Source organism: Xyrauchen texanus, chromosome 12 (assembly GCF_025860055.1).
Source record: "Xyrauchen texanus isolate HMW12.3.18 chromosome 12, RBS_HiC_50CHRs, whole genome shotgun sequence".
In the NCBI taxonomy this organism is placed as follows: domain Eukaryota; kingdom Metazoa; phylum Chordata; class Actinopteri; order Cypriniformes; family Catostomidae; genus Xyrauchen; species Xyrauchen texanus.
Window position 1 is genome coordinate 12,024,739 of NC_068287.1, and position 13,207 is coordinate 12,037,945.

General features: G+C 38.1%; 1 protein-coding gene across 1 annotated transcript in view; it reads right to left on the reverse strand.

The window, feature by feature from the left end:
* Positions 1–622: 622 nt before the first annotated feature.
* The window catches only part of LOC127653120 (cdc42 effector protein 4-like), a 28,743-nt gene continuing 16,158 nt past the window's right edge, over positions 623–13,207 (reverse strand). The window contains exon 2 of the mRNA XM_052139655.1: positions 623–3,833. Within this exon, the coding sequence (XP_051995615.1) occupies positions 2,646–3,656 (1,011 nt within the window). The 5' untranslated portion in view covers positions 3,657–3,833 and the 3' untranslated portion in view covers positions 623–2,645. The remainder of the gene's footprint in view (positions 3,834–13,207) is intronic.

The window sequence follows — 13,207 nt, forward strand, 5'->3', positions numbered from 1 at the left end:
CTTTAGACATCACATGCATTGATCTCATGGAACAGTAAAAATGTGCAGTTCATAGTGACATAGTAAAGCTCCCAGATCACATCTCATTTTCCACAACTCATGTTGTCTGGAGTTTTTTTTCTTGGAAATCGATTTTTTTAATGTTTCATCTGCGGAAAGATCCAAAACACTTTAAACAACTGTACAACCCATTGAAGAGTCTGTACATCTATCCCTCACAACCTCGTTGACATTCCTATTAAAATTCAAAGATGGCGCTTCTGTGAATAAGGTCCGCAATAGTGCCCACTCACCTTTTCAGCCGTCTGGGTTCCGGAAGTATTTTTCCCATAGGGATTTAATAAAACCTTTCATAAAGAGTGCTGCACGAACCAAACTATGATGGGTTTTTGGACTAAAACCTGAACAGCTCTAATAAAGTCAAAATCCCACTCATCCATCCCCACAACTGACACACGTACAGGAAGTAATCCTCTTAATTATATTAGAAAATCTTTTTATCATCAATGTCAATCAAGTAAAATGTCCATGTTTTTTCACCTTTATAAATTTACTTGGACAATAAACACAATCTCTATTGATTAAAGGAGACAACACTGTAAAATGAGAAACACTTTTGCTGACAACTTCTTTTATTTAAAAATAACGCAGTTATAGCCTTTTTAGCAAAGATAAGCGAGACAAGTTTTACAAACGGCGAAAAGGCAAAGATAAACATAGCTAAATCCACCTCACACATAAAGCCTTACAGTTTCAGGAATAAACAGATTTCCAACATCTTTTTTGCTTATTTTTATCTTCCCACATTTAAAAATGACTGCAAGAACAAGGCTATGCAAATTTTTGTGAATTGCTAACAGCATGTTTTTCTCTTTCTCGCTCTCTGTGTGGATCATATGAAAGCAAATTAGATACATTTTTGCTAAGCATATTTGCCCACAGTAATCAAATTATGATGGATCTTTTGGCACTACATCTGAAATAGAAAATGAAGGCAAATTCTGTCACCTTGTGTTAAATGATACTCAGAAGTCAGGCTAGGCAGTACATGCTATTTGGCACTTATATATTTTCTGCTTAAGGCTGAAGTGACCCTTAGTGTGAAGCAGTTGAGAATTCCCCATAAATCTTGTCAGATGTAACATTAAAGTCCAAAGGTGGACAACAAAAAACTTGTCTTCACGATGCCTGACACTTAAGTTAATTCAGAAACAAAAAGCTTGCAGACTACTGCAGTTAACTCACATACAGAGTGGTTACACAAAAAGCAAAAAAGGGTTCTGTAATAAAAGCCTAATTTTAGTTTATGCATGGTCATCTGCAACATATGTAGACCTATATGTACAGTACATCCTGCAAATTTCAAAATATGCAAACAGAATCAATGTAGATTAGTGTCTTTGCGCAACAGTGCATCACACCACCCCATTGAACTTCCTGAGGAGCAATGCCAGTGTAATAAGTCAATGCCAGAATTACTAGAACTGAATTACATGTTTACTAGAACATATGATCAACCATAACTGGCTTCTTAGTTTAATTTGACAATTTTGTTGAACACAATTGTTTAAATGATTCATTGTCAGTGACACAGCCAAACTTATCAAAACTCCAGTGAGAAACAGAGCTAGGTGCCTTCCCTTGCATGCCATGAAGAGCAGGAAGGAAGTGGTGAGATATGCAAAATACTGCACAGACAGCTACAATGCAAAACAAGTATGGACTGAAAAATGCTATTTGATGAAAGGACACCTGTTGCCATTCTTCCCGATAGTTGATCATGACCAGCCTATGGAGAATGAAGTTGTTCTCCAACATCTGCCACTTTCAATCATCTCCATTCCAGCTCTGACGGCTGCAGTTTGTGACCTCCATCACAAGAACATTTAAGAATCATAGTAGCTCTCATAATCACAGCATCTTACCAGATGTATGACTAAATTGTATGTAAACTAGAGATATGTTATTTGTAGGGCTTAAAAAAAAAAGCCAAACCCCAGCATGTTTATGACAAAACAGAACTCAGCCTTTTCGACCATCCCTTGCCACGAGAGTTACCTGCATGCACAGCATTTCCATATAGGCAATGGCAGAGTGCTGGTTTTTATTTGAAAATATACATCACTTTTATGCACAAGGTTAACATACACAGGGCCACAGAGCAAATTATATGTTTTACTTTAATGCACTAGTGCTCCAAATACAAAAAGAACCAATATCTTTAGGCACCATTACATGGGACTGTGGAGAACGGAAGAATGGCTTATAAATGCATTCGCTTGAGCAAGTAAAGTTTACAGTTTCAGTGACATTTCAGTTTACAGTTTCAGTGAGCTATCAGTGGAACAAACAAAGCGTTCCTTTTGGACTGATCTTCTGTCTGAATGTAAACACATCCAGCTGTGCTTCTTACAGTTGGTAAGTAGTGTGACAGATGGCTTTGGTTTCTGAGCTGAAGCAGTCTCCCCAACTTCTCTCTACAGTCACAAAGGAGACTGAGGCATCTGTCCAGCTTTGACGTCTTGCACCTACACCCCTACTTCACAATTAGAACCCAGCAGGAATTCTAATAGTTTCTTTTATACAATGTCAGAAGACTCAAATTTGGTGTCTCCATCCCCATAAATGTTTCCTTATTGTAGTGTTCATACTCTGATCTCATCGTCCTCATCCTCTATGAAGGAAGAGAAGGCTGGTTCATTGTCCAGGTGGCCGGCGTTGTCTGTACTACCCATGTCTTCTTCATAAGCCTGACAGGTTGGTTTCTCCTCCATGGCAGCAGAACCTGAGCTGGAGACTGAGCAGCTGTCAGCATGATGCAGGTGTTTGTGGTATGGTTCTGGAGTGCTGGTGCCTTCACTCTGGATCTCAAGGTCAACGGAACTGGGAGCCCTCATGGGTTCCTCATCGTGAACCACAAACTCCTCAGGTATTTCTTGTTTGACTACATCCTCCCTCATCTCCTCATCCTCTTCCACTCCTCCATGATTGCTGGGAAGGGGTGAAGCATGTCCTTCACTGCTCTTTCCTTCCTCGAACCCTTGGTCATCCTCTTCCTTCTCCATAACCCCTAGGATGTCGCCTAGCATAGAGGGCCCAAGGTCAATATGGAATGACATCACAGATTCAGCCTTCTTCATACCTCCCCCATTGTAAGATGGTGAAGGACGTAGTTCTGTCAACACCCCAAAGTGCTTCTCATGGAGCTCCAGGTCCAATGCATTAGCAGAAGCTCCATTGGAGGGGCTGGAATTCAAGCTCTTGAGCATCCTGCCATCTCCATCTTGTCCCTCTTCATTGTTGAGGAAGGGCAGGGACATGGCATTTTTTACACAGTTAGGTGACCCACTAGGAGAAAGGAGGGTGCTCTCATGCTGGTCTACTCTGGTGATGGACTGCGAGCGCTTGCTGCTCCGGAAGGTACGAGAGAGCAGTCCCGGTTTTGGAGAGCGAGGATAGGTGTGGCCCTCTTGCGATGGCTCTCCAGATCGAGTGCTGAGGAAAGAGGTGTCCCCAAAAGCTTCCCCACTGCGTCCTACGTGCATGGTGTGCCGGAAGTCCCCCAAGGGAGCGCTGATCATCTCAGTAGTGAGGTCCATACGAGAGCGCCGCTTAGTCTGAGATGAGCCTGATACCAACTGCTTTAAGATGGGCATCTTTGTCTCTACAACTTGCAAACCCAGTTGTACAATCTGCTTGAGTGACGGTGATGTGTATTAATAAGAAAGTTGCTTTCTTTTAACAAGTCCAAAAAGCTTTCTGGTTCATTTAGATTCTCCTCTGCCCAGTTTGATGCAAACTTGATTCAAGTGTTCAGACAGAAGAAAATCAATCTGCAATTAGAAAAAACAAAAACAAGATCAGATTATATACTTTATTGGAGATGCAATCTTGGCACAAAGCAAAACCACCAGAGGATGCATTGTCATTCTTTTCTCTGAACTAGACTGCACACGTTTTTTGTCATTCAGTTGAGATAAGGTTCAGGGTTTTTTCAGTCAGGTAGGTTGAACTTTAACCATTAATAAGATAAGCAGAGGCTGATGACAAAACTTGTTGGAGAGTGGAACAAATTAATGCAAGTCTCATTATGGTGTTATTAGTAATATATGGGGTGAATCAAACAAACCCCATCAAGAATATGTCAGGGTCATATCTCCCAGAATCAAAAGAAAAAAATAAGAATAATGAAAAGAAGGCTAGGGCTGCCTGATTTGGACAAAAAGTCTTAAGAGATTATTTTGAAAAATAATCCGATTTAAACTGCGATATGAGAAACAAAGTTTGGTAATATTTTGCCCATGTTCTAATGGCAATAAAAAGGCTACTCTTTGGGGTTCACACTTCAGTCATCTTAAAAAGAACAAAAATTGGACCTTTCAATTAGACCACAAACAACATAATAAATAAAACAGTGAAACAGAGAGAGAGAGAGAGAGAGAGAGAGAGAGAGACTGTCTTACTCGTATTTACAGTGATCCCATTTATGTCCACTTTGTGATTGGGTCTCAGCCCACTATTCATCATCATTCTATTTGGAACCCAGTCAACTTGAGTATTATATAATTGTAATATTATAATAGTACTTTAATTATGAATTTTATTCTTATTATTATACAATAGTAATATATATGTCTAATATTATGTAGTATTACTGTTATAAAATCGTAACTTGCATTGCTTTGCAGTACAGGTAAACCAATAAGTTCTAAACCGCCAAGCTTTTATTTTGGCGACATCTGTATGAAGAGTCTGTGTTCACATAGGCAACAGCTGTATAATCAGTGTTAACAACTATCCGTCTCTCCAGTTGATATATAAGGCACACTTCTTAGAAAGGCACAAAAGATAGTAGCTGATCCTTCTTATATTCTCCATAATGAATTTCAGTAACTTCCATCGGGGTGAAGATTTAGAGTGCCCTGGTGCAGACTATTTTACCTGTGATATTTGTGTGCATGTTTTTTGTTACACGAGGGTCCAATAAGAATTTCCCAGTGATGGGACAAATAAAGTATGATCTAATCTCCTCCTCAGTCCAAAAATACCCAGTGCCATGGGGTGTATTATCTGTATTTGCTTATTAACATGTAGCGGCCAAACATGTAATTACACAAGTGAAATTAAAGTTAACGTAGAGCACTTCAAATGTAAATTAACAAAGGGAATCATAACTCAGAGCACATCTGTTATTCTGAACACGAGATGGAATTGTGGAGCAAAGAACCGCTCTGAAATCACTGAAAACTGTAATACTGCACTAACACAATACAGACAGAACCGAATAGCGCACACACATATTGAAGCGAACAACGCTAGCAGACTTCTTGCAGTCTCAGTATTGTAGAGTGGGAAAATCATGTTCTCATTACTGTAATCTGAGAAAACATTACAGTAAATTTTATTTAGTTGATTTAAATTTGGCTTATTTTAATTTCAATTAAAAAAAATAATAATAATTTTGGATGTCTTTTTAACCGTATCAAAGTATGTTCTTAGTAGAGCACAACAGCCAGGTTTAGCAGGTAAATAAACCTTTAAAAGACAAATCTATATTGAAATCAGAGGTTGTTAATCAATGGAATATACTTCTGATACCGGCATCAGTCTGTGTTTTAACTTAAAACATTTAAAAAATATATTAAAATTTAATTTGTTGTGAATAACTACAACACCCATGATCTTACAGGTAGAAGTCCACCAATCTGAGAATTGCGCCAAACAAACCGTGGCAAAAGAGCTCTTTAGCAACCACCCATTATTTGACACAATCAAGTTGGTCTCCCTTCACTCTCAAACTGCTTATGCATTTGTAGATATCAGAATTTTTTGATTAAGCATTAATTGATTCCATACTTATAACTAAATCAATGGAGTTATATTTTTTCTTTGTTTTTAATTTGATTACACCATTCGTGATGCTTCATGAGATTGTAGTTCAAGTACTATGTCAAATACATTTTTGCTTTAATTCAAAGTTTGTAATTTTGTTGGCTGGGTTCAATTTTTTATTTTCCGATGCATCTTGATCTTCATTTGTCTAAAAATGTATATGATTAGATACAATTATTTATAATTGAATAATACCCTAATAGCATGTGAATTGGAATCGAATTGGGTAATCTGTGTCAATACCCAGCCCTAATTTTGTGATTCACCTCAGAGCTGGTTGGGTTGGTTCATGGCTTAGTACTCTTTTATGAAGTACTTTATGAGATACCTATGGGAAATGTCAGTGCAGCATAGTTCTAGCAGGAAGACTAGCAGGCGTACATCATTACACCATTAGCTAGGTAACCGCTAGCCAATCACATGTAAGCCATTGCTTTATAACATTACATTTATGCATTTGGCAGACGCTTTTATCCAAAGCGACTTACAGTGCACTTATTACAGGGACAATGTTAAGCGACTTACAGTGCACTTATTACAGGGACAATCCCCCCGGAGCAACTTGGATTAAGTGTCTTGCTCAAGGACACAATGGTGGTGGTTGTGGGGATCGAACCACCGACCTTCTGATTAACAGTCATGTGCTTTAGTCCCCTACGCCACCACCACTCTTATAAGTCTGCTCAGTGAGGCAACCTCCACCAACCCACCACCACCAGTTGAGTCCCATCCTGTGGGGTAGGCTCCTCGCCCCTGCCTTCTATCTCCGGCAGGATATGACGGTTCAGAGTACTACAACTTTGGACTGCCAGACGGGGTTTACGCCAAAGAGAGACATTACATTTCTGTTTTACATTCATCAAATAAATGTCATCTTATTTCACTCAGTCTGCGGGTCTTCCTGATAGAAAAATACTTCCGGAGCCAAGACGGCAAAAAAAAAACAAAACAAAAGTGGGCAGTTACTATATTTTCATTAAAAAAATATATATATATAATTCACAATACAAAATAATCATAATAGTCAAAAAAACAATAGGGGAATAACATCGGAGACCGTGATCAACTGCTACTGATACTACTCAAACAGCATTACACTGCAGTAGAGATGAGACTGTATTTGCAAGTGAAACTACATCTTCTGCAATCAGCCACGACTGTATAAATAGGAAAGACAGATGAACAGAGCAAGTCAAAACCCTGTTTAATGGCTCTAGACTAATACACTATTTCACAAGGCTCTAAACTTAAGTGGCTATTCAGGGACAACAACAATTAAGATAAAATTAAGCACAAACCCATTTACACATAGACAAGCAAGCACAAGCCTCAGACTCAGTCATAATAGATTACATTTATGGTGCTTTTTTTTTTTTGACAGTCCCAGTCCTGATTCACATTCATTATATGGAAAAGAGTGGCCAGTATATTCTTCAAAATTTCCTCAGAAGAAAGCTATTTGTAATGATGCGAGTAAATGACAGAATTGTAATTTTTTTGGTAAACAATTTTTGTAGAGTGGTGGTGGCGTAGTTGGCTAAAGCACATAACTGTTAATCAGAAGGTTGCTGGTTCGATCCCCACAGCCACCACCATTGTGTCCTTGAGCAAGGCACTTAACTCCAGGTTGCTCTGGGGAATTGTCCCTGTAATAAGTGCACTAAGTCGCTTTGGATAAAAGTGTCTGCCAAATGCATAAAGGTAAATGAAAATATAAACCATTTTAAACCCTTTAAATAGGGGGTTTCAAAGTCTTAAACTCCAGTATGGTTTCTCCCACAATATACCATGTCTACAGGGGCAGAATAGAATTTATCTTCACAATACACTTTAATTGTTTTTATTTATCTTTTTATTTTACTTGGTGAATTTATTCACCATGCCTCCCAGTTTGAAAACTGTGGCTTTACAAAAAAGCTCACTTTGACTGAATATCAAGCAGTGAGACAGGCCAAATGCTTGGAAGGCAACAGGTTTTTCCTGGCTCTGATTTCAAAGATGAAATATTTGCTTTGGTGAACAACAACTGCAGCAGTTAATTCAAGTGAGAAGCCTGAAATTCATGACCTCTTTCTGGCTCCTTCTTCCACCACCAGCTTCATCTGAACTTCCTGATCAGGTCCTTACCTGCCTGGTTCTCTATAGCAACACCAACACCTCTGCACGCAGATGTAAGCACTTCCTGTCAGCATGCATTTTTCCCCTTTTAACACTAGCGAAGACCTTTCTCTCAAACCAAAAAAATATTTTGAGGTCATTAGACAATTAGTCGACGTTATCAACAACATTGACAATATAAAATTGTCGGCAAAAACATAATTGTCGAATAGTCATTTGATCTCAATTAACGTAACATGACATCATATTAAACTCTAATGATGGTGGCCAAAACTGGCATTTCTGTGCGGTCAGCGCTTCTAAGAGTTGTGTGAAGTGTCCCGATCTAAGGGGGGAGACTGAAACTGCACCCAGCTGATGCACACTCAGTCGCGGACACACTCTTCTCTCGAGCCTGCACTTGCTGCAGCTAGATTATAACGTGATGACTCACAACTTATTGCATCATAATACAGTATATGTGTCACTGTGCATTTCTCATCGTGAAGAAAATTGGAAATATGCAGCTTTATTAATACGAATATTATAAAGAAATAATAAAAATAATATATATATTTTTTGTTTTTGAGTTAACGATGGATTGAAGTGAACAGAAAAGGTGAGAGAGGGAAGTCTTCGCCCCATTATACACTACAACAAAATATGATGTTTTTGATTTGTTTTTAATTTCCAATATAAATATCTAAAAACAATGTACATTTTCTTTAGCAACTATTCTGCAGAAGATGAAAAATTTTGTTTGAGAATGTTGAATATAATACACAGAATATTCTTATTTAAGATACATTCTCTTAAAGCAAGTCTAAATATCTTACATTTACTTGAGAAGCTACAAATATCTTTTTTTAAGGATTTTTAGACCATGAAAAACACTTGATAACAAAAGGATTAGTTATGCAGTGAATTTCTTTACTGAATAAAACGTTTTAATGGCAAAAAGTTGTTGAGCGGGATGGGGTGGGGGGTTCATTTTCATTGTTGATGGGTTTTCATGTAAGGGTTTGCCAAACTGGATTGCGCAACCTTAAAGCCCAGGGCCCCCCGGGCAGTCAAGTGTCCCTGGGCACTGGCCCCATTGGCCCGGTTATTAATCCATCCCTGTGAAAGTGTATTGTTTCTGGTTCATGTACATCTGCCAAACCTTAAATAGTAGCAGTTAAGAGTTTCCAAGATGAGTAGCTTTTAATTAATTAATTGGCAGTTCCAGGTTGAAAGATACATTTAAAAATAATAAATAAAACAAAAAAAGGTTAATTATCGTATCGGCTCATGAATTCCATATCAGTGCATCCCTAACCAATAACAGTATGCGCAGATAATTACAACCATATTCACATGCTTAATGACTAAATTAAGAAACTAAAATATCCACCATGACTTGAATGTAAATATCCATTGAATGACTAGAATTGCATAAATCACTTAGAATAGCATTATCAGGCATTGAAGATGAATTCACAAATCAAAAATTACATACCATGTCTCAGAACCACTGGATATCAGAACTCAATGTTTGGAAAAGATAAATGGACCTTCTATTGTCTCTTCTGTTAGAGAGTGACTGAAAATATGCAGCCAGCACAGCCCCCAAAGGCAAGAGTGTGTGTGGATTCGGCTCAGCCAATGACTGAAAGAGTCTTGGGCTCTACTCTGCACATAACCGTTTCCATGACATCATTTCATTGATGCTCAAAGCAGAGTAAAACAAGCCCACCTGAAAAGAAGGCGCATCCTCCAAAATGATGCTTAGGTATTCATTATATATTACAATAACTTGTAGATTTATAAAAAAAATGTTTAGCCATAACAAAAATAACTGTTTATCAGCAGGGGCATAGGAACAGTTCATGACTTATGAATATTAATGTTGTGACAAACTTTTATCTGATTTGTGAAAGGCATGTAAGGGGTCGCTAGTCATATCAGCATTACCACTTGCAGTCCTTTTTTAGGGGTTCAAGCCCGAAGGGCTGAAACCCTATTGAACTTATTCTGCCCTAAAACTGATCGTGCAGACCAAACCGTAACACCAGATGCGACGCCACACCACGAGATAAAAGGTATCTTTTTCATGTTAATCAGAGTTTTTGTCCTAACCAGCCATGACACACAACGGGTTACAGTGATAGGGCTTTCTATTGTTGAAATGGTTTCCATTTCTGCAATGTCACGCCAACAGTCACCAAATGGGTCTTTAATATACTGCAAAAAGAATAATCAAAGTCGACATCTCACTAGCTGGTTCAGAACAACTTGATTTTGTACATGAGACATACAGGCTCACGTGGAGATCAGCGAAATAACAACAGGAGTACTGCGTGAACATAAACAATTGTAACAGTCTGAATAAGAATCCCATTAATAAAGTGACTTTTCCCTGTATATGTGTGTGATTGTGTATTTATCCCCTCTAGGCTTGCTGTAGAAAGCGAATGCCCATCCGGAGCTTTAGTGAGAAAATGAGTTTCATTCTATAAACAGACTGTCTGAGATTGTCTGAGATTGCTCTGTTTTCTGCATTTTATTGTCAATTATCCTAATTTTAGTGTATGAATATTGTGGTGTTGCGTAGTGTGGACAGACAGACAGCTTGTCCCTGGAATCTAATCGCATTGCATCTGGTTAGGATGAGGTTTAAGGCCTAGAGACTTGAAACTTTGGGGAACTGTAGTGCTCCGGCTGGCTAGCCATATGCATGGAATCAGCCTGATCGGTATAGGTGGCGCTATAGAGAAAAAACAAAACAAAGAAAAGTTACTTTTTGGGCCATAACTCTTAAACCGTAAGTGCTAGAAACAAAATTATTGTTTCCTTGCTTCATGATGAATAGTTTTGTCAACTGTTAAATTTTTGCCCCGCCCTTTCATTTTTCTGCTATTTTGGATTGTTTAAAAAAATAATAATATTCCTACACCGTTCACCAGATCAAAAACGAACGAGTAGAGAAAGATTCAGCAGAATCTCAATATGAAAAGTCAAAGGAATTTTAACTTTTGTTTTATTGTCAAACATTAAGCCAAAATGTACATAGTAGGCGTGGCCACTTTTACTAAAATGGTTATAACTCATGAACAAAATTAGATAATCACCAAATTTGGTACACATATGTATGGGGTCCTTCGGAGGACACCCTCTAAAATGTGCATGTCTTTACCTGTTGGTGGCACTATAATAATTAAAAATAAAAAAATGGCTTCAACTATTGAAACGTTGGTCCAATCGACTTAAAATTTTGCATACAGTGTCTTTATCCAAGGTGCCATCAAAATTTATGAGATTGCATTTCCTCTATCTAAAATTTTTGCAACTGTTAGATAGGGTTAGAAAAGGCAATTGGAATGATATGTGGTAGACACACGTTATTCATACCATGTGATCGATCTCTTTATTCTGAACAACTTTGCCTCAAGAACCATTGGTGTGAATGACATCTTTTGTTAAGTATTTAAGATTATTTACCATTTTATCTACTTTTTCAAACTACTTTTAGGCCGTTTGCCCAAACGGTGCACCAAAACGTACTTGGCGGGAGTGGTGACTTTTGCTTAAATGGTTATAACTCATGAACGGAATGAGATCACCAAATCAAAGCCATCTGAAGTCACATGAAAACAAATTGTGCACCTTTGCCTCTTTGTGGCGCTATAACAGTCAGGAATGTGAAAAATGCCACATCTCCAGGCTACCTAACCTGATGATTCTGAAAATGTAGGCACTTTATCATTGTTTTAGGTGCATATGGACTGTTTAATTGATACTTTATATCAGGTGGATATGTACTTAAAGGCTCTTAATGCTTTAACCCTGTTAATTGCTGCTTGCAGTTATATTTTAACATTGTTTTTGCTCCATGGACAAGCAAAACAAAACTTTTTCGTTTTAAAATAAAATTATCATCTCCCAAAGAGTGGGGGGGATATGTTTGAACGTCAATTTAAACTCATCCAATAATTTGAAAACACAGACAATTATACAGTATAATACAGACAGATATTTACAAATAGAAAAATGGAAGTCAAATGAGATTAGCAAACTACTACTCGTAAAAAGGAGGGGGGTACAGCTGTGTGATAACGGAAAGCACAAATAAAAGGACATTGAATAATTAACATGCAAAACATTTCTACTAGTGACACAAATTACAATGCTGAACAATGGTTCACAGATGTCTGGACAAAGACAGCAGTCTGTGCATGTGGTGTTGCTACTGGGTGGCATAAGCAGAAAGAAAAACAAGCAGTGGATGAAACATGTAAAACCCTGAATCCCCAAGCCACTCCACTTATGATCTTTCCCACACTGAGGCCTGAAACATACTCTACAGAAGTGTGTTGAAGCAGCCTCCTCAATGCAAGCTTGATTTCATGTGCAGCTGGACTCTGGAATGTCAGAACACAATTTATAACCCAACGTAGTTAAGCAATACACTCACAACATTGGCGCAAAAGGGCACTATAGCAGGCATTTAGGCTGAAAAATACTCAACGCGGGTATGTAATTGCAGATGCTTCTAGCTACGCAAGCTCAAATTTGTGCATTGTTGCAGTCCAAAATGTATCAGATGGCAACTCAAAACACAATACAGGGATGCGTTGCATTCAACAACACTGCCGCAAGGGCCTATATAGCAGACAATAGTGTAAAATTGTCTACTTCTATGAGTTTTCTCTTTGAAGTCAACTACTGCCATGGCAGAGCAACAGATTGAAGAGAATAATGTCAAACAAGTAAGTTAGTCAATACATTTATAGCAACTTACCTTAATAATAACACATCCAGTTTAATGGCTAAGACATTTGAAGGTAACTCTTATCACCCTATTGAGTACTGAGGTTTTGTTACTGCCACAATACCATAAAATGCACGTCAAGTATGTTCAACCAAACCATGTTCAAGTGCTCGCATCTGCATACAATAGTACACGTACTGATGTAAAGTATTTTTCGGGCCTGGGTGTAAACTGTCTGCGTCTATACTCTGTCACGACCTGATAGAGAAAACTGAGCAACAGTTTGAAGAGAATCTTGCTCAGCAAGATAGATCTTCTTAATGGTCACTGAAAGTTTGCCAAGTAGAATGTTTTCCTGAATTACCACTTGTATTGGTCCAGGAACAACCTTCCTATATTTCTATTCCTCCAAACCAATCAGATTTTTGAAGAACATCAACCTAACACTATAGTAATGCAAGAATGCAA